The sequence below is a fragment of the Aspergillus lucknowensis genome, assembly GCF_044049455.1.
Source record: "Aspergillus lucknowensis strain CBS 449.75 chromosome Unknown BJX67scaffold_35, whole genome shotgun sequence".
NCBI classification, from domain to species: Eukaryota; Fungi; Ascomycota; class Eurotiomycetes; order Eurotiales; family Aspergillaceae; genus Aspergillus; species Aspergillus lucknowensis.
The window spans coordinates 275,456-299,043 of record NW_027263579.1 but is presented as its reverse complement, the minus strand read 5'-3'; the positions used below and the strand labels follow the sequence as shown (position 1 = coordinate 299,043).

Genomic DNA, 23,588 nt, shown 5'->3' with positions numbered 1-23,588 from the left:
AGGAGGATCTGCTCTTCTTAAATTCTTTTGAGAGAAGAAGGATGTCATCGTCCCCGAATGGGGAGAGTGGACCCCAAATAGGAAGGCATTATTGAACCAAGCCCGAGTCTATCGATCCTTTTGATCTCACATGCACAAGAGATTCTCAGCATTATAGTGATCTATCAAACACCATCGAACTAAAAAATTATACCAGTCTCTCTTCTGGCGCCTAAACCATCCAATCTATCCATATCACATGGGCAGGAATCAATTTCAAGTTGCTGAACTCGCTTTACTTTCGGGCGATCAATTCGTACCTAGAGATTCGCTCTCTCACGCTCCTGCTTCTTCTGCCACCTCCTCCGAGTCGAGAAATTTACCAGCAAATTCCACGCTACAACACTCACACTTAACGGAGGTGCAAACAGCAAACACCACGCCCACCACTGCGGGCTGCTCCCCTGTATCCGTTTGATAGCTCCCAAAACCTCCTTTTGCAAATCCTCCCTATCTCCATCATTCCAGACAATCACTCCCCTCGCATCAGTTGTCCCGCGAAATTCAGCCTTCTCCACCTTGCTCCGAACATCCCCCTGACTCTTCACTCGATTCTCCGCATCCTCCGCAGAAAGGTGGCTATCGCGCGCTCGCAACCGCGCAATCTGCACAGCAGGATCGCTCACGCCGACAACAATAACGGTCCCGCAGATAAGGTCCATCCCACTCTCAAATAGCAACGGGACATCCAACACGACGGCCCAATGCCCGCGGACATAGTAGTACATCAGCGCCTTGTAGACTTCCCATCGAACAGCCGGGTGTACAATCTTGTTTAGCACCATGCGATCGCGTTTGAGTGCTTCCGAGTCCCCGAACACACGCTTTCCCAAGGCGGGCCTGTTCAGTGGCCGTTGACTTCCGGGTGGGTCGTTCGGTGAAGGGGGGAGAAGGAGGTCGGGGGTGCTGGGGCCGAAGTAGTTGACGATCGCATTGTAGCCTTTTGTGCCTGGTTCGACGACTTTCCGGGCGAGGAGGTCGGCGTCGATAATGGGGAGGGAGTATGGAGGTGAGGAGAGGAGAGAAGAAACTGTGGATTTGCCGGTGGCGATGGAGCCGGTCAACCCGATTATGAGCATATTTCTTCTCTCTTGCACTCAGTAGTTCGTGGAAGCCGCTCTTGATTTAAGGGGAATATGGACGGAGGAATTACGGTGCTGGAGGAGAATCATCGATGATGATGCGGGGGCAGCTCCGAAAGTTTTCCAGCTGGGTCCGCGCTTGCCTCGCTGGGGAACCGAGGTTCGCTTCTTCTTTCAGACGGAACCACGACAGCGATTGGGGAAGGACGTCGACTCCCACAAAAGGAGTCAATCTGAGAGATGGAGTGAGTGGATATTAAACTGATGGGAGATCTTCGTCATTTTGGATATCTTCTATATGCTCTTTTAATAGGAAACTCATTCCCTAGCGGCCCAGGTGGGATTCGAAGCAGGCAATGATAGGATCTGCTGCCTAAACTTCGCCATACCCTGGGCATGTGTATGCGGAGGGGTACTCTGCTAATGAGCGCCAGCTTTATTATCTGGACTATGAAGTGCTTGTTTGAGGACTTTGGGCACTGCAAAGGTGGGTGCCGGTCCGTATCGATAGTTCACCTAATGCAAGCAGGATGCATTAAGATCACGATTCCGGGAGCCCTCCAGCGCTTGGGTCTTGCTTCTGCCCAAGCCAGCCAATATACGGCCAGCCTTTCGGCAGAGTTGAATATCTAGGAAGCACATAGCGATTATCGCATGCGTCCACTCTCGGGCAAGTAAGATCGCAGAGCCCGAACACCTTGCAATAACATTCCTCGGCGGATGGGCAATGGATAGGTTCCTTGCCAAAGATCACTGCCACGAATTAGCTGAGCCATCCCCTTTTCAACGAGCAGTGCAGGGACATACTATGCCAAGAATATTCCATAATTCTTCCACTTACATCGTCCGTCAGATCAGTTTCCAAGAGCCACTTGCGATATCGCGCATAGTCACTCTTGGGTCTTTCGCGGATTTTCCAGCTCGTCACGGCAAACTGCGCACAGCACGAAACAGCTACAGTCTCTGGAACTTCTACTCCAGGGAAGAGCTGCATAAATCCATGCTTAAAGTATTCACCAGCATGGACTGCCTCGCGATGCGTGTCGGTGAGTGGATGGATCTCATCTGGACAACCCAGGACCCAAGCGCAGCGGAGGTTAACGTAGCCCTGTTTCTCGAGGTATGGGAGCTGGAAATTCCGGATCATGGGAACGCCGTCGTAGTACGGGTCATCATTGTGCCATTGATATCGCTGGGAATGGATAAATAGGACAGAGTCGGGGAGGTTCTCGTAATTGTCTATGATGTACCTTTCGACGCATCGAGATCAGAAACGAACGGCTGGCACACTCATTGGAAAGAAACTCACGTCAGATACACCATCGACTCCCTTCCTTTGTTCTGCATCACTGTCAACTCCGCTTTCTTATCATCCACCACATAGATATTTTTATGCCAGTCCGGAAAGAACTGGTGTAACCATGAGACGTCGTCGTCCTTCATGCTCGCAACGACCAGACTCTTTCGAATGGGCGTTGACTGGCGCGCGGGCGTCGCCTGTCCCGACTGCGGATCCCGATTCGGCCCTCCATGCGCATCAGGATCATATATCGCCGGGTCGAACTGTCTGTGTCTGGAGGAACCGGAGAAGAAAAGGAGATAAAGAGCGAAGATGATGAAAATCGTCAGAAAGATGGCCTTCTCTCGGTTGCGACGGCGCGGACTGTTGACTCCGCCGAGGAAGAAGAGCATGGCTGCCGCACAGCGAGTGCACAGTAAAATGAACCTCTGAAGATACTATGATGGAGTTCTCATTCGGAGATCTCGTTTCGTTTTGTTTCGGAGTACCAAGCTTCAAGCCAAACCGACTGAGCAGCCGATCATGGCTGCGCAGTCGATACCAGCCAGAAGAGCACGTTGGCTCAATGAATGGACACAAAGGCGATGATTGATGTACCCCGCAGCCGACTGGAGAAGCTAAGAAGGTGAAGAGAAAAAAATATGCACAGTCGAAGTGGCACGCTCAAAGGGAAAAGATAGAGGGAGAACAACTGGCCTGAATTTTGGGGTGGTCGAACTTCGACGCCAGCCACGCGGATCGGATCGACATGAACCAAAGTCGCAGTTCTGGGTCTTCTCAGTGAACTCTCAGGTCCCATTATGATGTGGCCTGTCCCACAATAGCTCAGCTCGAAAGCACTCGAACGGTGGTTTTTCCCATCCACTCTCGCCTCCACAGTGCCTTCCAATGCTCGAGAATTCGATCGCACAGACCTTGCTACCAGGGGTTTGAAAAACTTCAGAACTCGTTTCATTCATTTGTGACATATATATATACTGTCGTGAGGTCTACCTAACTCATACGAAACCATCGATTCATCACTGGCATGCGGTGATATTTATAATATACCAGCCGTGCGGGTCCGCGGACTGCGAGTCCTCGCCCGCATTGCCATCCGTCGATCCAACACCCTCAATGACCTGGATATCACTGGTAGTAGGAGTCACATCGTTATCGCTTGTAATCCAGTACTCAGGGCTGATGTGGCTAAATCCGAACGCCATGGGTGGAAGCCTAGGCACGATGTCATTTTGGTGTGTGGCACGGTAGTTGCTTCCCTGATCCGTGATGTACTGGACCAGGGCTTCGTTACCGACGCGCGGACTGCCATATGGGTACTGCACATTTATCAGCCCACTGGCTCAGGTTAGGCCATCGGTTTTGGGGGAGGGGACAGCTTACGAGTTCAATAGCATAGCCAGCATTTCGCAACTGCGCAGCACCGAGGGTAGCGAGTGCGGCACCGAAGCTGTGGCCCGTGAAGACAACGGTATATCCGGGGTAGGTACCGAGTGCGGACTCGACACCGGAGGTAATTGAGTCTGCGACCACCTGCCAGGACTTCCAGAACCCTCCATGGACTTCACATCCGCTGCAAAGGTCCTCGACACTGTCCTTGCCAAAGTCCAAGTTCGCGATCCAAGTATCCAGGGTTCGGCTTCCGCGGAAGGACACAACGATCAGCTCATTGGTTGTGTCGGCTGCCAGGAAGCCCGCAACATCTCCAAATTCGTTCTCTCTGCCACCTATGTTAGCCTTCGGTCGTCAACAGAGACTTGCAGGTTACGTGCTCATAGAACTCGTCCAAAGTTGTTGTCTCGGCCGCCTCAACTGTAGGGCAGTTCTCAGTCGCGCATGTCAGCTTGTCGCCAGGGGAATCGATGTTGGGCGTGCAGTACGACGCCGCAGAATATTCCGCAAACAAGGTTAGCTGCTGCAGAACCTCCGCCGAGACATCTATTCAAACGTTAGACTTGTGCTATTCTGGACCTTCGAACGTCTGTCCGTACCCCGACGAGCCAGCGGAGCGGGAGCTGCGACACCCAGATCAGCAAGGGCAGCCGCAGCGACAGAGGTATATGCAAGATGGACCATCGTGACGGGTTCCCTTCCAGAGGGATATCGGTGAGGTGTATTTACAAAGAGGTTGGAGATAGTGGAAAGAGCAAAGAGACCCGCACAGCTCCAAGCCTTGAACTCAGGAACCGGGCTGATAATCGAGCTGATCTTCAGGAACTTCCCCTTCTTTATATAGATTCATTCCAATCATCAGGCAGGACGTATTCTTCTTGGATCGCAAAAATTCTCGACGCCCCGAGCGGGGTACGAACAACCCGATACAACACTGACATCTCGAGATCAAGTGGAAGAACAAAGCCAGCCCGACGACAACAGCAAATCCCAGTGCAGATTTCTGTCAGGCGGCGTCGATCACTCCATTTCGAGAAGGAATCCCGTGGACGGTTCTCCTTGTCCAAGCCCGGAGGCGCCGCCGCAGTAGATCAATCGGGGGAGCATTCGCGAACGAGGAGATCTGACTGGGTAGTGGTGCAGGGAATGTCGAAGCGAACAAGCCACGAAGGAACTGAAGACTCGAAGAGAGTGTGACGCTGGGGATGTGCGAGTCGTGAGGAAGAAGAAACGCACTAATCAGCTTGGGAGATGGCATCATGCTGTGTCGCCAAGCGATGTAACTCGGAGAAATGGAGATGCGGCAAACTCCGTCAGCCATCATTATTCGTATCGATGGGAGGAGGATGCTATAAATAAAGAACGACATCTCTTGCTGACTGCCGGAAAAACACCAGATATTTATAGAGCAACTCGATCTCGTATCCTCATCGTGAAGTGCCTCGCGCTCAGTGGTGGGGCAAATCTTGGGGTACGCGGGAAGAGCGTGGTATTCATGCAGTGGGGTGATTGGCGATCTTTCTCGTCCTCGTTTTCCTCCGGGAGGGAGTTGTGAAGAATGTTGAGTGACATCTGGTGATATCCTTGGCTGGCTCCCACCATGCCCCTCACTGTGGGGATGAGTGATTGGGCATCGACTGTGCTGTGCCAGCAGACTGCGCTCCGTTATCTGATACACTCTATCTGCATCCTCTCAGGCCCAGCGCTCACGAATTGGAGAGAACAAGAAAACGGATTTTGGTGACGGTGGAACCTTCTGTTCATGTATTGAAGGAAACCACTCAACGTCGGGATTTTCCGAGTGAGAACTATCGGCACGCTTACTCCCAGTCGTCACGATGGCTCACTGACGCACCGACTCCAGAAGCCCTAATTGATCCAACACCCAACGGGGTGATCTGGGCTGATGTGTGCCGGGCTCAAGAAACAGTCCCGTGGTTATATACAGGTACCACTCCGTCCTAACAGTCGTGGACCTGACGGGCTGCCTCCTTTGCAACACACTTATGCCTACATTTTCGACTTTCTGAGAATGTCGACATCCGGGAAACTCAGATGATGAGCGCCAGGGTCTTCCTTCATCTGCCTTTTGACAGCCGGTCCCTGCCTTCCGGCCGATCTCACGTCACCGTCTCTAGGTCATCATGTCTGTGAAGCCACGCCCTCAAACGCATTTTGATCAAGCCTTCGCTTACTCCTGAGCGTGATAACTCCGAAGCAGTCTGAGCCTCGCGGGACTTTGTCGAAGCAGTCAGCTTACCTTCCAGACAAAAACCGAAACAACATATTACGGGCAGTACTCAACCCACTAGCACGCACAGCGTCCTGGACAAGCAGGGAGCCGTCGCCAAAATGTACCGTCCCGACACCGGACAAGCGGCTAAGTCTGGACGGTAGCGTCAATATCGATTACGGGCGATGTCCGAAATTGTCTCTGAGCAGTTCGGATGGGGAAACAAATTTGATTTTCTCATAGTCTCTTTTTAAAAGCATTTCTTGAACATCCTGGCGTCCCTTCCCTTCGGAAGACGAGCGAAGGTGGTGGGAAAGGTTCATTAGGCTTCCAAGCCCTCTCTGTCAGGCGAGGGATCATTAGCCCAGTCCGAGAATAGGTGAAACGAAGCTTACGGACTCTCGAAATCTGGGATGGTCAGTCATTCATGAGGCTGATTGACGTGAGGTAACCTGCAAAGACACAGAGAACAGTCATTCGCGCTTGCGCAAGCCCGCCCCGAACTTGATGCCGATTTCCGAGGAAATGCCCAGTTGAGATGATTTGATTCGAGATTGAAGGAGAAGGAGGTTTGGCGGAGAATCTTTCCAGAGAGCCAAATCAGCGATGCACAATTACGTTGCTAGATGCAGAGAATTATTCCTGTTCTTTGACTGATGCTCTTCATTCCTTTGCACGACGTTGGGTTCTGAATTCTAGCTAACCCTTCCATGTTACCACCACGACTCCAAATATGGACTTGGGCGTCTGGTGAAGTGCAGTCCACTCAAATCGATGGTCAGCCTCCTTCACAAGCGCCTTCCAATCCTCGGCGGTCCGCTCCCGCGCATTCTGGAAGGCCATCATATACATGTCATTATCCCTTTCCTTCCAGTTAGTATTCGGCTTTGGTACGCATTAGTCGGAAAACTCACCGTGCCTGCCGCTCAGTGAGATAATGCACCTGATGGTAACCAGGTATGACACGGTCATTAATCACTACTCTCGCTCCAGGTTTAAGAGCAGGAATCAAAGCCCTCAGAATTTTGATCGCGTACTTGTCGGACCAATCGTGGAGTACCAACCGCAGGAGGTATACATCAGCGCCGTGGACTGGCTGGTCTTGGAAGAAATCAAGAGCTTGGAAGACCAGCCGCATGCCTTCGTCAAGAGGGGTGTCTTGTGCTTGTGCTATGACGTCGGCTGCGTCCTGGACAATGAACTGTACCCGTGGCCGGTGAGTCGCCAGCTCCATGGAGATATGTCCGAGACCACCGCCGACGTCGACGACCGTATATCCTTCATCATCGCTCTCACTATTGGACTTCCATGGGAAGGCGGCGGCGAGATATTGTGGGGATAGCCCTGGCTGTGTTACCCAGGTCATTGCACGGGCAAACACTGCCGCTCGATCTGGCATATCAGGGAGGGCTTGGAAAATTGTCTTGTCCGTGCCGTTTTGGAGGTTCCAGCCCTACGGCAAATATTAGCATATAACATACTACATCTACTCCCTTTGCACGTGAGAGAAGGTGCAGGAGTGTTGAGCGCAAGGGAGGGGCTCCTTACCGAGTGCTGGGGCTCCTCTGAGCCCGGGTATTTAAGTAATGCATCGGGAATCTAAGATTTGAATTAGCTCAACAGTCGTGCCTTTGTGGAAGCGGCGTGAAAGACATACCTTGTGCGAGGCTGGGAGAAGCTCTTCGCAGCCGACTAATACCCAAGCCCGCAGGCCTTCGTTCCGTGCCAGTGCCCTGGAGGACGCGGTATGGATAAAGAAATCGGGCTTCGCCTCATAGTAAACACGGTGTGTGGCACTGTGTCTTAGCAACCGTCCAACTATGCTCTCACGAAGCCCTAGGTTTTTCGCTAATGCTTCGACTGTCGTTCCCTCCTCTGGAAAGTTTTCTGCGATTCCGAGACGGATAATAGGATGGACGCTGAGGGACGGATTCCGCTGGAAGACAGACAGTAGAGTCAGTGAACATGCATATCGCAACCAAGAAGAACGAAAAAGAGCATTGGATGCTTGCCAACTCGGGAGTCAAATGATGGACAGGGTCCCGAAGCAGGGTGTGAAGCTCGTCAACCATCTCGAACAGTTGGTTCCTCAGAATGCTGGCGTTCGACTCGGGTGCATCGGACTGCAGTGCGGGAGGAGGACCATGTTCGAATGATGGCTCGGCATTGCCTGTCTGTGCGAGCTCCTCGGCCAAAGAGTTGGCCATCTGAAGGATGTTGGCTGCGCGCTCTTTCAGGGTGAGACTGTCCATTTGGGCGGGTTGATGCTGTTTGCGAGGGTGGGAAGAGAGGAAGGTGGCGGTATAAGGAGTTTAAATGCAAACGCATGGGAAGAAATTAGGTTCCGCAAACTTCACTGACCCTGGGGATGAGAGACCGTAGGATGAGATCGCACTGTCATGTCAGCCCACAGTGAATGACAGGAAACATCCATCCGCAGATTTCTTTCTTTGTCTGCAAATCAGACATGCACCGCTAGGCTCGATTGCTCGACACGGATTTTACACGGTCTACACGGCCTTACGGAGTGAGTCAGTCTTTGTTTGGCCCGAATTCTGTGTAACACTGCAGTCAACCAAACCTTCCTCAGAGCCTGTCAGACTGGGTGCTCTTGCAATGGGATGCACACGACGATGTCGTCTCACGGCAGCGCCATAAGCCTCGTTGTTTGGGCCTCTGCTTGAGTGCCTTTCATGCGGTTGGTCAAGCCTTTCACCATAATACAGAATGCCACAACTCCAGGCTGTCGGCTGGAAAAGTGGAGGATACAATAATTTATCTCGTTGCTATACCCGGAAGCTATGGCTATATCTCACACATCCTACGCCTCGCTCGCGTTACTCATTCGGATGACGCCCGTGTAGAAGCATGGTCACACTCCCCCGGTACCTCAACATTAGAGACTAACTCGAGAGTCCAAGGATCCACTGGCTTCTTCTTCCTAGATGGACGAGTGATTCCGCGCGAGACAGGATGGGTTGGATGCGTTTCGCGACTAGACGATGTCCCCATCTGCCTTCTCCAGGAATGATAGCAAGCGCGAAAGACTCGTGAAGCTGCAGGCAGGCACGCGGCCAACATCACAAAATCGTTTTCGATGCTGTTCCACAAGGAAATACGCAGGGCGTGATCTGGAAAAGATGGCTTTAATAAGTATGAGAAGGTTTCTGTTGCAGAGACACCTACCCAGGTATGTGAGGTCGTCGGCGACACCAATGAGTTTGGTATTGCTGTGCAGCTTGATGAAGGCAATGGCAGAAGATCTAATTTCTCTTGTCTAGGTGAAGGACAGAAAAACGAGCCGGTAGGATGAGACTTACGCAAATCCCACGCTCATCAAGGCCATCGCAGTGAGCCTTCGCGAAGTCGACAGGTTCAACTTCCAAATCACGGCACCGGGCCAGATGGAAAATCCAACGTTGATTAATGCCGAGAATCCTGGGGCAACGCCTCAGTATTATGATCGTGCGGGTGCTCGACTTCCAAGATACTACTCACCACTCACGGTACAGGCATAGATAATCAATACTTTCACATCCCAGCACCGCGTCTGGGGGTACCGCCATCGATCGAACTGCCCTGGCACTGGGTCACACCGGACGTAGGTAATGACGAACCCGATTGCTGCTAAGATATTCAGCAGAAAAGCCACTGTGAGAACGAAGACTTTAACCCCCCGTCGTGGCCTAAAAAGGTGATTGCACATAATAGCAATACCTATCTTGGGGATGTCAATGCTGAAGAAGGCCCAAGCATCGGTGAATGTCACCCAGAAAAGGGCTGGCGGAAGAGTTGACGGAAGAGAGGTCAAATCAACATCTTGTGTAGCGAAACATCCGTTCTGGACGGCTGAGGCTCGGATGATATTGAGCATCTGTGAGCAGAGCGAAACAATCAGTAGGTTGGAAAGAGCTTCTGGATTAGGCTATGCTAACCCAAGAGAGTGTGATGATTAGATCCTCTGACCAGGCTTTTTCTGTCTGTAAGCGCCAGCGAGAGTAAGTTCTCATCGTAAAGAAGACAGTGGAGATGGCCGTGAAGGGCCATGTTGCTGCAGAGACTTGATAACTCAGTCGAGACAATGAGTGTGCCGTCACCATTGTTCGTCTTCTTTGATCTGCAACAGGGAGACGGATGAAGAAATTCTGGACGATGGGAAGATGACTTGGAAGTCAGTAGAACGGCCCCTCGGCGATCTGCGTCCAGATGCTGTGAAACCTCTCTGCTTATCCACGCTGGCCCTCGTCCTGCCATTTCAAGTCCGGTCCTCTCCTGGTGGTTTGGAAAACGTAAGTGCCGAATATCCCAACAACAGCCCTAGGTTCGCGCTACGCATCATGGCAGGTATTCTAAATGATCCTCCTCGGCGAGATGGATACCAACCCCCGGTAGAGTGAGAGCGGATATCCCGTTGTTCCATCTGCTAGGCAGGCGTGTTTCGAATGCCGCTGACCAGTCGACTGAAGGACATCCCTGACCCCTGCGCTGGAAGAACCGCATTGTGCCCACGGGGAATATTGAGCGAGCCTATCACAACTCCCTGGGTCATACCAACCCCTGCAATAACGACCGATTCTAACAATTAATTCCAGTTGTCCGTGGATTATTCTCTTTAGGACAGAGTGTTGGTTTCACAGAATATTACTCGCAGGTTGGGGGCCTCGTAGGTATACCTTCAATGCTCGAATGGACGGGGGCTGTGGCGCAACGGGAATGCCTCATTGATGACCGGTATTCGATGTTATGGGGCTCTCTATTCCCTCTGATGACGGGAAAGTGTTGTCTCAGACACGGAGTATGAGGGCGTAAGCAATGATAATGTGAAGAAACAGGCAGGCCAACTGATATAAGGATCTCCTCTCGAGCCATGAGACTCTCGTGTTAGCCTTCCGTCCACCGACTAGCTCTCCCTTTACACAATGATGCTCCCTACTACTGACCAGCATATTGCAACGCTCCTTGAAAGAGCTGCGGCCACAGAGGCCGGCATCATTACTTACGCTGGTGGTGACTTCCTTAACGCGGCACGCCTGAGCTACAGCCAGCTGCGAGAATTGGCCGCACAGAAGGCTGAGGCATTGCGATGCTGTCCCGATTTCATGCCTAGAAGAATCAATCTCATTCATTTTCATACCCAGCTGGAGAGCATTATCTGGTTCTGGGCTTCTGTCTTGGCTGGAGGCGTGCCATGTTTGTCAACGCCGCTGGCGAACAATAACCAGGCACGCGCGGCACATTTCGCACATCTATATAACCTCCTCTTGGATCCGGTGGTAATTACAACCAAAGATATAAAGAGCAGGGAATTTTCTGGGAACCATCTTCTTCAAGTCGTTGCCGTTGAGGATGTCGAAAACGAAGTTGTCGGATATTTCAAACCCCAGAGCTCGAATGCCAATGGCGATATGGACGATTCTACCAGATCGACGGGAGATGTTGCAGCATTGATGCTGACGTCTGGTAGCAGTGGTAACGCCAAAGCAGTCTGTCTAACCCACGGACAAATATTCGCCGCCATGAGAGGCAAGCTCAGCGTCATGCCTCTCCCACACGGATCCGCACTGCTCAATTGGATTGCCCTAGACCACGTTGCCAGTCTTGTGGAGATACATCTCTGCGCCATGTTCGTCGGTCTCGACCAGGTTCACGTCCCAGCAGCAGACGTGATTGCAAGCCCAGTGTTATTCCTTCATTTGATCGCGAAGCATGGCGTCTCCCGAACGTTTGCGCCTAATTTCTTCTTGCATAAACTTGCAAATGCGCTTGCTTCTATGCCACAGGATTCGCTTCGGGATATTGACCTCAGCCGACTACGGTACATCGCCTCCGGCGGCGAACCTAACAGAGTCGATACTTGTGTTCGAGTACATTACCATCTCTCTCAGCTGAAAGCAGCCCGGAATAGTATCATCATCCCCGGGTTTGGCATGACCGAGTCATGTGCAGGGGCGATTTTCAACTTCAACTGCCCTGCGGCGGACATTCGATCCGACAACGAGTTCACTTCACTAGGAACCTGCATGCCAGGAATTGAGATGCGCATCTCTACTACGCACGACGGGAACGGCCAGGAGGGGGCACTTCAGATTCGTGGACCAGTTGTTTTTGAACGATACTTCAACGATCCAGCCGCAACGCGGGACGCGTTCACCTCCGATAACTGGTTCGAAACAGGCGACTTGGCTTCTATTGACGAGAACGGTAACTTGAGTTTGTTAGGCCGCTCAAAGGAACAGATCAATATTAACGGCGTGAAGTATCTGGCTATCGAAATCGAGGCGGAGATTGAACAGGCTAGGATCCCCGGTGTGACCCCATCATACGTTGTGTGCTTCGCCCATCGGCCGCCTAGCTCTAGTACCGAAGAGATCATGGTCGTCTACCAGCGCTCATATGATGTTGGCGATACCGAGTCGCGCATGAAGGCAATGCAGAGTATCATCCACACTGTTGTTCTATTTACTGGAGCCCGCCCTCGCATCCTGCCCGTCGGCCCTGGCCGATTGGATAAATCGACGTTGGGGAAGATTTCGCGAACAAAAGTGCGGATAGCTCATGAAGAAAGGCAGTTACAGGACGAGGAGGACCTCAACGCCTTGGAGATCCAGTCATACCGTGCCGAGAACTTCGTGGAGCCGCGCGATGACATCGAGCGTACGTTGATGTGCCTCTTAGGAGACACGTTCGACAGCGTTGACGGTATGCTGAGCATCGATACATGCATTCTCGCTGCAGGGCTTACCTCAGTTGACCTCTTCAGGTGGAAGAGCGCGGTACAAAAGGCGTTCGACATCACAGACATCCCGCTTGCAACCATAATAACCCACACCACCATCCGATCACTGGCCTCGGTAATCCAACAGCTCCGTCAAGCCACCCATCACACCAGTGGTGGCTACAATCCCGTAATAACCCTCCAGCGGCATGGCCCGGAAACACCCCTCTGGCTTTTTCATCCCGGAATCGGCGAGGTCCTGGTCTTCCTAGGGCTAGCACAGTACTTCCCAGACCGACCAGTCTACGCACTTCGCGCCCGCGGCTTTAACAAGGGCGAGAAGCCCTTCGGATCGCTCACCGAGGTCCTAGCAACATACTACGCCGCAGTGAGGCATCACCAACCGCATGGACCGTACGCCCTGGGCGGATACTCATACGGTAGCATGCTCGCCTTCGAGCTAGCCAAGATCCTCGAAGCAAACGGCGAAACCGTGCAATTCCTCGGCTCCTTCAACCTCCCTCCACATATCAAAGACCGAATGCGGACGCTCGACTGGACCGCCGGTGTCCTGCACATCGCCCACTTCTGCGGCATCATCACAGAGAAGCATTCGGAGGAGCTGGCGGACGAGCTGCGTACGCTAACGCCATCGCACCAGGTATCCAGCGTCCTGAAAGAGAGTGACCCCGTCCGTTGCGCGGAGCTATCGTTGACCCCGTCCTCGCTACTAACCTGGACAGAGGTCGCGTGGTCCCTGCAGAAGATTGGATGGGAGTATGAGCCGACGGGGACCGTGGCGCACATGGATATATTCTACTGCCAGCCACTGAAGGTCGTTGCGCGCACGCGCGAAGAGTACCGCGAGGAGAAGTTGAGTCGCTGGGTGGACTTTGCGGAGGGGGACGTCCGGTTCCATGAAGTTGGCGGGGAGCATTATACCATGCTTGGGCCGGAGCATGTTGCGAGGTTCCAGCGGACATTGAAGGATGCGCTGGCTGCGCGCGGGTTGTAGCTCAGTCTGTTTTGTTTTCTCAATGCAGTAGATTGTAACAGATACGAATAGAGTCTTTGAGTTCAAGTGTATGTCACTTCTTGTCGGAGTCTCGGCGTCTGCCCTTTCCTGGTGGATTCGAACTTAACCTCTTTGCAGATCTATAGAGCTCTAAAAGACAATCAACCTCTCCCCCCCCGGTGCATGGCATCGTCAATTTAGATATCTCAGCCAATTGACGGAAGTGATCAGCTAGGGCTGTGTCTCCTTTGTGGAGCGGCGAAGGTTGTATCCATCGCTTAGCTGCTCAAGACCGCAGCAGGCGGAACTTTGGGTCTGTGGTGCTAATGACACCTACAGCAGGCCTGAGTAGGCTGTGGGAAAAGACAAGCTAACTGACCTAGGCTCTTGTCTATATACATTCTGATACTATATAAAGATGGATTGGTCAACTAGCTAATACGGAATCGTGTGTTTGGCCTTCTCAGCATTGGCCTTCGTAGCCCCAGGCGGATTATAGCTTGCATCAGGGAATCTCTCATAGCTCGCATAGCCAGCTGCACCCTTATCCTTACACCTCTCTCCTCATTCTGGGTATCGTATAGTAGATCCGGTTCTGGAGCACAAGAGCATGCAAGCCTGACAACGTTGATGGAGTGTATACACAAAGCAAAGGGCCCTTCTTGCGACGCATCGAAACTGGGTAGCCACCATTAGTACGAGGCAGAGAAGAAACGAAGATGAGGTCCACGCACTTCTGAATCCTAATCCTAAATCCCGTCACTCTCTCCAGATCCAACTCTTGTAAGGGAACCCCGTCGCATTGCGCCTCCAGCCCACTCAAACGAATGACTCTGGACGTGGGGGTTGATAGTCCTTTTGTATTTATGGCGCGGAAGCTGGCTTCCCAGCCAAACGGACGCTCATCTTCCAACACGATATTGTACACTTTCCCATCGGACTTTCCCAAAACGAGCTCTAACGCGTTATATTGATGTATATCCCACTCCTTATCCTGGTCCATTGTGTGGATGGCAGCAAACGCTGCATTGTCGACAGTTCGACGGTCCAGCCAGCCGTGGAATTCGCTCTGGGATGTGTATGTGTGGTGATCGAGACGGGAATAGGAGATGCCTTGGACGACGCGACTGTGTGTAGCGTGCCAGTTTCCTGACCAGGTGCTGGTTGTGTCAGTGACATGCTGAGCTGTTGGGGCGTGAGGCCAGGGAGTCTGAATACCTGCCACCTTTGAAGAGGACTTTTCGTTCTATTATATGCGTTGTGCAATCCATATGTGGGCTCTCATAAGAATACACATGAATCTGGAAGTTGGATTGAAAAGGTGAGACTTCTACGCCTGATGGGTGGTCTGTGATGCTGAAAGCGACCTCGATTTCTCTACAGCTTCGCTCTTGCCTTTTCGTCTCTCACCACCAACCGGCGCTCCCCCACGGCCTTCTTCTTCTCTCTGTCGCGGAGGACCCGTCGAAGGATCTTTCCGCTGGCACTCTTCGGAATCTCGTCCATGAATTCCACCTCGATGATCCATTTGTGCCGCACCTTCTTCGCCTTGACGTACTCGATCAGCTCGCGACCCATTCTTAGCACACCATCATCTGTGGTCAGTCGTCCTCGAACGGTCGATTTTAGCACGACGTACGCCTTCGGCTTTTCTCCGGCGTAATCATCGGGTACGGAGGTGACTCCGGCATCCTCAATGGCAGGGTGGCCGAGTAATAGATCCTCGATTTCCGCCGGGGACACCGCGATTCCCTTCACCTTGATCATTTCTTTAATCCTATCGGTGATGACAATGAACCCTTCGCGATCCATGTAGCCTACATCGCCGGTATGTAGCCACCCATCCTCATCGAATGTCTCCTTCGTGGCTTTCTCATTCCCCAGATACCCCATAACAATCTGCGGTCCGCGCGCGAGAATCTCGCCCTCCTCTTCGTACCCGACTTCCTTTCCCGTCGCTGTGTCAATAACTTTCACTTCGGTATTTGCCACAATCATGCCTCCACGCTGCGCGTACTCGTACGACTGCTTCTCTGGCGGATGCGCGGTGATGCAACTACAGGACTCCGTCATGCCATAACCCTGCTTGAATCCCGTCCAGGGATACCGCTCCTGCAACTTCTGCAGGATTTCACCTGAGATCGGAGCTGCGCCGGAAGAAAATCGTTTGACGTGCGAGAGATCATATTTCGCAACAATTGGGTCTTGGAGGAGTCGGATGATGATTGGAGGGACGGAGAGAATTTCCGTGATTTGGTATTCGACGATCGTCTTGAGCATTGATTCCATGGTGAACGAGGGGAGCATGTAGACTGTCGAGTTGCGGATCACGGGAAGATGCATTTGATGGACGAGACCGGTGACTATACAGGTCAGCTATTAGTGCGGGAGACTCGGGAGCGAGCGATATTACTGTGGAAGAGAGGCAAGACAGCGAGCGACTTTCTCGTATCCTCATGGGTGAGCTGAATTATTTGCATGCATTGCGCGATGACATTGTGATGAGCGATCATGACCTGAATGTTCGCCGTCAGCTCCCGGGCGTTTGATAGAGACAACTTACAGCCTTTGGTAGGCCCGTCGTCCCACTGCTGAAGCTCAGGAAACCACATATCTCCCTGTTCGTCTTGCCTGGAGGTAACTTATAAGGCACTGCCTGGCCTGCGGGCCCGAATCGCTTGCCCTTTTGCACGAGCTGCTGCACGCTTGTATATTCGCCTTTGGACCCTTCGAGGAGGAAGATACGCTCGGGCGGGATTCCGGCACCCTTTGCTGCTGGGATCGCAACGTCCATTGACGATGGGACGGTCATGAGGAATTTTGCGCGAGCCGTCCTGAGCGCGTATGTCATCTCCTCGATATTGTACGCCGGCGACGCACCAGATACGATGCCACCTGCAAGGTTATCAGAAATAATGCCATATCAATGACTGAGGACCCAATAAGCCTACCGGCACGAACAGTCGCGAGCATGGCAACTGGGTACCAAATCGTATTTGGGCTGAAGAGCGCTACCGTGTCACCGGGTTTGAGCCCATAGTTCACGACGAGGGAAGTAGATACATAGGTTGTGAGCTCTTTCATTGCATCATATCGAATCTGCTCCTTCGTGATGGCATTCACAAAGGAGCCGAGCTTCTCCGGTTTCGATTTCCGCAGAGGCGAGTATTCCGAGTCAAAGAGCCACTCCCAGACCGGGATGTCGGTTGGGACTGTCCTGCACGTTAGCTGGCTCCTAAGATTCGAGGTGCAGACGGATGGGGAGAAGTACTGTCAATGTGCGGTCCCTGGGAGGCGAAGATCATATTTTCTCGAGGTTGATGCCTTGCAATTGCCTACAGTGGGATTCTTTTCCTGGAAACATCATGACGACTCCTACAATCAGCTATTTAAGCTACGCTCTGGGTATGCGGAGAAGCGGGGATGGCGTTCGCTGTGGAGATGGACCGAGGTCCTCTGTACCCGCCATAGGCACTCACTCGGTTATTCCAAGGTTGAAGACCACACCGGGTATACTCGAGGATTGACGAGGTTCGCTCTTTGATGAGCGAGATTTAGTCTCACTCCGTCTGCTTTGGCCTGTTACGGTGAAAGCAGACTACGAAGACGGCCACTTGTAAGTAAAGCAGGTAATTGAGCGGATATTTTCTGGCATTGGTCCAGCAGTAGAGTTCCTCGCAAATATAGTGGCACCAACTATCTATCCATGCCTCAATTGACTCCTGTGGCTTGGTCGCAGGCGTCAATTTATCCGCATACCAGCCAGCCTAACTCTCCCCATGTAACGCCTTCACCAACACCCCGAACCCTTCATGGCCAATAGTCCCTCCCACTCGATATATAAGGTGGGTGGGTGAACCGGACCCGGAGAGATTCTGTCACAGAGCTTTCTTCTTCTGGCTGGATACGAGTACTCACGATCGAGACGGCGATGCAGGCCAATAAGTTCTGGTCTGGAAACTGCGGTCTAGTTGGCATGTTTCTCTACAGTATTTATCATTGCATTTCCGGACAGTGCCAGACTAAGGTACGGACGGGTACCTTACTGTAGACATATCTGACCAGTACATAAGACATGACATCCTAACAAGTAGCCAGCAAGTCCTCCAACGCGCTCTTCTCCGCATCCGTCACAGTCAGTCCGTACGTGTACTTGATGGCAGTCCACATCTTGCCGTACGTGCAGTAGTACGAGTCTATAAAGTCAGTGCTATTGCAAGACAAGGCAAAAAGAGCCAGGGGTGAAGAAAAGAAAATGTAAGGTTAGGCTCACCCAGCGGAGGAAGCCACTCCTCAGGACCGGCGTCACCCTTCTCCTGGTTCACGTTGTCTGTGACGGCGAGGAGCTGCGGGTTGTCGAGGTCATTTGCGAACGCCTGGCGCTCGTCGGTTGTCCATTCCGATGCGCCGGACTATATAGTTTCCGGTTAGTGAGTACTCCCCGGAGACAGATCTCAGATCTGAGGATGGCTCACCCTCCACGCATTCGCGAGGGGAACAACGTGGTCGATGTCGACGTCGCCGGTTTCAGTCCAGTCCTCTCCGTCGTACTCGGAGTGCCAGGTTCCGCTCTCGATAGAGCAGCCGGAGCCGGTCTCTACGTCTGACCCGTCGCGGATGAGGACTACGTCGCGCGTGTCGCAGGAGCTACGCATGTTAGTCTCGGACTTTTCAATGCGACCTATAACTCCACTCTGACCCTGGATGGGAGGTCGGTATACTGAGGTAGAAGCGACTTACTTTCCCTGGCTAATCCAGTGGGGGAACAGATCTCGATCATAGTCATCGCCAGAGCCAGCCTCAGCGACAGTCAGGGCCTCAAGCTGGGTTTGCGCCTCGGAGGTCGAGGGGATGTTCGGTGGGACAGCGCCCACGACCTGCAGGGACGCGGCGAGGAGGACAGGGATGAGAGTGCGGGCCATTATTGCAACTGAGTTTCTCGTAGTTTTGGAGACCCCGGATGCGGATGCAACAGTCTCGGGGGAAAGGCTGTTTAAGTATTGTCCGTGGCCGGGCGCCATCCATGGCGAGTAAACATAAGCGAAGCGAGGGAAGAGACCCAATCTTCAGCGGAAGAAGATGGAAGTGGTGATTCGGCCCTATCTTTGGTGATATCGCAACTCATGTGGGCGTTGGAGGCGTTGATTCGTCCCGTGCGCTGTGATCGTCGCGGGGGTGCAGAAGAGTGGTTACATTGGGATGGCTCGGAAGGGCGAGTTATTGGCGAGAGGATCTCTCTGTAACGCCGACTGTTCTTGAGACAATCGGGAATGTCTTCTAGCTCTTCTGGGCAGGCACCCCGTGGCCCGAGGGGTCTTGACAGGATATCTTGGGGAGCTTGGATTCCTACCAAGGTTCGTCGATGTGACTGCCAGCCGATGAAGAGACAAGTGATGGTCACATGACCCGGCTAGCTCCGACGACCTTCTGCAACATGCCAACGACGATCTTCAGGAGGGCTCTGATGGGAGTTCGATCTCGACTCATGTATCAATAACAGTCTTTCTGAACGGAACATCTAAGCGCTGCTGTGGTTTCAGTCGCTCTGTGAACTATCAATTAACGGAGGGCGACCTATTAAATACCCCAGGTGTTATATGACGATGCAACAGAGGGATGAAATTGCCCATATGGGCAGTTAATCATATATCAAGGAAGCAACTTACTGAAATGGGCCCTCCATCCATTGTCAGTTCCATGTAACCAGTAATACGAAGAGCTTGTTAAAGAAGTCAATGGACGTTCACAGTCCAATTCTGCCACATACTAATCACCCCCAAGCCCAGCACAAATTTGTACCACCAGAAATCTTCCCGAGCAAACAAGAGTGCTGTGGTAAAGTCCCAATACTCTGGGCACCAGCCAGCTGACACCCAGTCCAGGAAACCGGTAATTTTCCCATTTGGCATAAGGAGGTTGTGGTGTTTGATGTCACCATGCGTGAAACGATGAGACATTGATTCCATTTTCTTGGCACGATCAAGTCCATTGTGGTATTCTGTTTCTGATGGGAAGCCGCCCGACCAAGCAGGTCTCAGGAGGTACTCGTTGAACACCTGTTCTGATTCGAAAGGGCCAGCGAGGTGGTTAGGCATGCGGACGCTCCTGATAGCTGTGCCCAACACAGAATAAACTCTGTTCTTTCCCCATGGACTCTTCCATCTCCGCACCGCTTCCAAATAACCCTTTAATTGAAAGTCGCTGAGCGTTTTGTAAACTACGCCAAGTTCATCGCCAGGAATGCGGGTCATCAGAGTCGATACTGGAGCATGCGGACTGTCCGGATGCTCTGCATAGCAGATCACCCTCGGAACTGGAAGACCTGCCCTTCTAGCAACCTCCATAGTCAAGACTTCTTCCAACCGAGTACCATCAGACCACTTCAGAATAAGCCCAAATGGGAGCTGGGCGACCTGATTATTGTAGGTAGCTCCAACCCAGCTACAATACGATCGAGAGAGGCGTCTCAAAAATTTGTGGACAATTCCTCAGAATCTGCGTATTTGAGGGTGCGTCGCGCGGGGCGTTTCGGGTATTTGGACCGTCACTGTATGTGAGACTGGATTTGGCCAGGTAAAATCGGGCATGAAGCACTGGAGTATTGATGAGAATCTCATCATCAGCGGGTGTGAGGTTAGAGAACACATGGAAAGAATTTTTGGAAGAGAAAAACCTTATAAGAGACATGCTTGTATGTGTTTTCCCCGGGCTGGGTGGTGATGTGGGATCCAATTGGCTTTTCTGTGACAGGGAACTTTTGGTCTGGGTGAGAACCTCAAAGCACATTTTGTGCTTTCAAGAACTCTGCAGAAACAGGGTCGCTCGCGCCAATGCAATAACAAAGCCAACCATGGATTTGAGAACGTGGTGCAAATCCAGGCTGTCCCTGCTGAGCGTCAGCACTCTTGATCGACATTCTCGGCTCTCATTAAACGCCTACCTACCAGACACCATCCGATATCCAGCCCGGAAGAGGGAATCATCCCGGTAGAGGTCACGACGACGGGGGATTTTCAGGGGCATCGCGGCCAAGGCAATTTCAAAGTGTATAAATAACATGATTTCAATGAGAAGGACTGGGAGAGGCTCAAGATAGGCCTTGGACGCCCTCCGGTGTTGACAGAGAAACATGACTGAAAGAGGAAAGAGCAGCGCCAGGTCCGGGGCAAGACCGGGAATATACCAGGAGATGACGACGGAACAACGGATCATCTCATTCTTCATCCCCCATCACTAAGGGATATCTGATCTCAACACCGAGAAAGCACTTTCCCAAGGGGCACCAAGGGCGCGCCCGAGATCAACAAAGCACACAGCCTTCGGCGTCAACGTCAAGAACAACCCTAACCTGACATCACACCTCATCTGACACCATCCTTCTGTACCGGGATAAGTACCTGTGCAACTCCAAAACCTCCTGCATGACGTGACAATGGGGCATCGCCCAAGATTCTCACACACCAGCAACAGATCGGCCTCTTGGCTTTGGCGCAACGGCGAATAAACCGCCCCATCTCTGGTGCCAAGTCTTTCACTGGGGGCCAAACAATTGAGGCAGTGAAGTTCTGCAACATGGCCACAGTGGCCGGCCCCATGAATTGGAGAAAGGTAGGCTTGCCTGGAGTCGGGGATTCTTTTAAAAGGGAGGGCGGGTCTTCCCTGCGGAAATTTGGATAATATTCAAAAGCAACGAATTGACGGCTTCTCGCCACTGCTGTGACAAGAACCAGTTACAGGCTCCAGTACCTATATCACCATGATGTTCAAGTCAACCCTCCCCCTTCTCCTCTCAACCACGCTCCTTGCAAGCGTCAGCGCCCAATCCACCGGCGCAAACTGCACCGTCTTCAATTGGGACCGCAACCCAGCCTACATAGCCCAGTATCCACCCCAACGCATCAGCGCCGGCGCAACATGCCCGGAGAACAACCAAAATCTCACATGTCCACTCACGGCCTCAGGAGACGCACAGTACTCTGCAACAACCAATATAACACGGCTCAGCACGTTTAATTTCGCGCCAGTCGTTGAAGAAACTGTAGCGGGCGCGGACAACAGCGAGAGCGACAATATTCCAACCCCTTTCTTCAATGAGACGATTATCGCGTCTATTGATGCAACCCGCATTCTTGAGCCGGGACAGTCCGCATATCTGAATTTCACGGCGTACCGCTTCTGTTATACGGGGACTGTGGGAAAATGCACAGAGGGCGTCGAGGATGGGGTGGGCGTGGAAATCTGTGCGCCGTTTTGGCATAACACCAGCAGTGATGGATTCCCAAGTCTCGATGGGGAGTATAAGATCGTCAACATTTCCGAGGAAGATGTTGGAAGGTACCCGGATCCTTATGAGAACCAGGTGAGGGGGGAAGATGATGGTGAGGGTGGCGCTGCGGGTTTGAGAGTTGGTGGAGGTGTGGTATTTGGTGGGATGGTGACTGCGTTAATGATGCTGATTTAAGACTTTGATGTCGGTGGATTATGAGGTGACATCACATCCTTTGTACAATTAGCCTGTCAATTTAGAATCCGAGTCGGAATTATTACTCGCCAAGCGTTTCCCTCATTCCAGTGCGTCTCTGAAACATTTATGGAATCCCGTGTCTCTTCTGGTGCGGACGCCGTCGAAACCCGAAACCCAACTCTCTCCCGGAATATTCCGCTAAAGTCCTAAGAACGGTTGTGGAGAGAAGGTAGTGGATGAGCAGCGTATGAACTACTCGTGGCAGTTCCGGGTTATGATTGACGAGTCATGCCCGTAGCGAGCTACTGCTGAGTGAAATAGTTACATGACATTCCTTAAAGGTGAGCAAGCACCGCATCAGCCCCAGACACCTAACGAATAACAGTCAGCGTCAGTTAACTATAATTTCGTACAATATTACAAAAATATAAGAAAAGAACAAGTTAAATACCTTGACAGCCCCCCTCTCGGTCTCGATATCCGCGTACGTAACCTTTCCGTGATCAATGATAATCGCATACCGTCCCGTGCGGCCGGCAGTGGCCCAGCCGAGGGACGAAGAGAAGCTCGCATCGGGGTCGGTCAGGAACAACTACATCGACCATATTAGTCTGGAATTCGCCCGACATGATAGTGTTACATGTAGAGAGAGACGTACAATATCGTCACCGGTAACCTGGTTCGCCTTCCCCCAAGCACTCATCACGAAGGGGTCGTTGGATGCAAGCACGGCGACAATCTGGACGCCCTTTTCCTTCAGTTGTGGGAGGTTCTGGATATAGCCGGGGAGATGGTTCACGGAGCAGGTAGGGGTGAAGGCGCCTACCCCAGTCTCATTAGCCGCATTTCATTTCATGGAGGAAGGGATGGAGGGCGTACCGGGAACTGAGAAGAGAACGACCTTCTTGTCGGCCCACTCCTTGGACGCATCGTATTTAATCGGGATTCCGCATGAGGTGATGTCGCCCTTGTCTTCGGACCAAGGGATGTACTGGAAAGTAACGTCGCTAGGGAAAGAATCGCCGGCCTTGAGAGGAGCCATTGTGTCGAAGTTGTTGAAGCAATTGAGGTGCGAGAGATGAAGACGGGAGGTTTGTTGACTGCGGGGTTGGCGGGCCGAGGAGGGGACCTTTGGGGGGCCCGGAGAGCTCCGTCATCGACAGCGGAAAAGGCGAGCTACTGGGCCAACCAGCGTTGAGGGATTTAGTCCGAGTCCTTCCAAGGCATGGATCTGTCAGCGCATTCTCTCCAACGAAAGTCGCCATCCAACCTTTCACTCCAGAAAAGCAAGAACACATTATCTATGTGGCAGAATTAGGCAAGAGATGGTTGAAATTTTTTTTTTTTT

At 52.3% G+C, this 23,588-nt stretch overlaps 10 protein-coding genes across 10 annotated transcripts; 2 read left to right on the top strand and 8 right to left on the bottom strand.

The window, feature by feature from the left end:
- Positions 1–44: 44 nt before the first annotated feature.
- Positions 45–1,385, bottom strand: BJX67DRAFT_359784 (putative dephospho-CoA kinase). The gene has a single exon (XM_071029715.1). It carries the CDS (start codon positions 1,116–1,118, stop codon positions 300–302), a length of 819 nt encoding a protein of 272 aa, XP_070884044.1. The 5' UTR covers positions 1,119–1,385; the 3' UTR covers positions 45–299.
- On the bottom strand, positions 1,222–3,182 carry BJX67DRAFT_192690 (DUF3431 domain-containing protein). The gene is made up of 3 exons (XM_071025368.1): positions 2,431–3,182; positions 1,929–2,371; positions 1,222–1,874 (listed from the first exon to the last, which is right to left on the bottom strand). The coding sequence occupies exons 1-3, from the start codon at positions 2,811–2,813 to the stop codon at positions 1,663–1,665; spliced, it is 1,038 nt and encodes a 345-aa protein (XP_070884043.1). The 5' UTR covers positions 2,814–3,182; the 3' UTR covers positions 1,222–1,662.
- Position 3,183: 1 nt separating this feature from the next.
- BJX67DRAFT_192672 (lipase family protein) lies at positions 3,184–4,658 on the bottom strand. The gene is made up of 4 exons (XM_071025367.1): positions 4,413–4,658; positions 4,194–4,359; positions 3,805–4,141; positions 3,184–3,740 (listed from the first exon to the last, which is right to left on the bottom strand). The coding sequence occupies exons 1-4, from the start codon at positions 4,495–4,497 to the stop codon at positions 3,441–3,443; spliced, it is 888 nt and encodes a 295-aa protein (XP_070884042.1). The 5' UTR covers positions 4,498–4,658; the 3' UTR covers positions 3,184–3,440.
- A 2,087-nt stretch (positions 4,659–6,745) lies between these two features.
- Positions 6,746–9,920, bottom strand: BJX67DRAFT_383272 (S-adenosyl-L-methionine-dependent methyltransferase; the record flags this gene model as incomplete). The annotated part of the gene is made up of 8 exons (XM_071033425.1): positions 6,746–6,908; positions 6,961–7,499; positions 7,595–7,645; positions 7,704–7,982; positions 8,083–8,276; positions 9,233–9,309; positions 9,367–9,484; positions 9,545–9,920. 8 exons carry the CDS (start codon positions 9,918–9,920, stop codon positions 6,746–6,748), a joined length of 1,797 nt encoding a protein of 598 aa, XP_070884041.1.
- A 713-nt stretch (positions 9,921–10,633) lies between these two features.
- Positions 10,634–13,852, top strand: BJX67DRAFT_192651 (non-ribosomal peptide synthetase). The gene has a single exon (XM_071025366.1). The coding sequence runs from the start codon at positions 10,966–10,968 to the stop codon at positions 13,774–13,776; it is 2,811 nt and encodes a 936-aa protein (XP_070884040.1). The 5' UTR covers positions 10,634–10,965; the 3' UTR covers positions 13,777–13,852.
- A 1,301-nt stretch (positions 13,853–15,153) lies between these two features.
- Positions 15,154–17,081, bottom strand: BJX67DRAFT_373504 (acyl--CoA ligase; the record flags this gene model as incomplete). Its single annotated transcript, XM_071031398.1, has 5 exons — positions 15,154–16,139; positions 16,190–16,292; positions 16,340–16,671; positions 16,728–16,988; positions 17,048–17,081. The coding sequence occupies 5 exons, from the start codon at positions 17,079–17,081 to the stop codon at positions 15,154–15,156; spliced, it is 1,716 nt and encodes a 571-aa protein (XP_070884039.1).
- A 596-nt stretch (positions 17,082–17,677) lies between these two features.
- Positions 17,678–19,092, bottom strand: BJX67DRAFT_192599 (HNH endonuclease family protein). Its single transcript, XM_071025364.1, has 4 exons — positions 18,517–19,092; positions 18,252–18,423; positions 18,050–18,188; positions 17,678–17,972 (listed from the first exon to the last, which is right to left on the bottom strand). The coding sequence occupies exons 1-4, from the start codon at positions 18,795–18,797 to the stop codon at positions 17,860–17,862; spliced, it is 705 nt and encodes a 234-aa protein (XP_070884038.1). The 5' UTR covers positions 18,798–19,092; the 3' UTR covers positions 17,678–17,859.
- BJX67DRAFT_192598 (phosphotransferase family protein) lies at positions 19,093–20,429 on the bottom strand. Its single transcript, XM_071025363.1, has 2 exons — positions 19,443–20,429; positions 19,093–19,321 (listed from the first exon to the last, which is right to left on the bottom strand). Exon 1 carries the CDS (start codon positions 20,118–20,120, stop codon positions 19,509–19,511), a length of 612 nt encoding a protein of 203 aa, XP_070884037.1. The 5' UTR covers positions 20,121–20,429; the 3' UTR covers positions 19,093–19,321; positions 19,443–19,508.
- A 658-nt stretch (positions 20,430–21,087) lies between these two features.
- Positions 21,088–22,406, top strand: BJX67DRAFT_192588 (uncharacterized protein). The gene has a single exon (XM_071025362.1). It carries the CDS (start codon positions 21,533–21,535, stop codon positions 22,235–22,237), a length of 705 nt encoding a protein of 234 aa, XP_070884036.1. The 5' UTR covers positions 21,088–21,532; the 3' UTR covers positions 22,238–22,406.
- Positions 22,407–23,366, bottom strand: BJX67DRAFT_192587 (peroxiredoxin family protein). Its single transcript, XM_071025361.1, has 4 exons — positions 23,120–23,366; positions 22,899–23,062; positions 22,692–22,832; positions 22,407–22,611 (listed from the first exon to the last, which is right to left on the bottom strand). Exons 1-4 carry the CDS (start codon positions 23,280–23,282, stop codon positions 22,576–22,578), a joined length of 504 nt encoding a protein of 167 aa, XP_070884035.1. The 5' UTR covers positions 23,283–23,366; the 3' UTR covers positions 22,407–22,575.
- Positions 23,367–23,588: the final 222 nt, after the last annotated feature.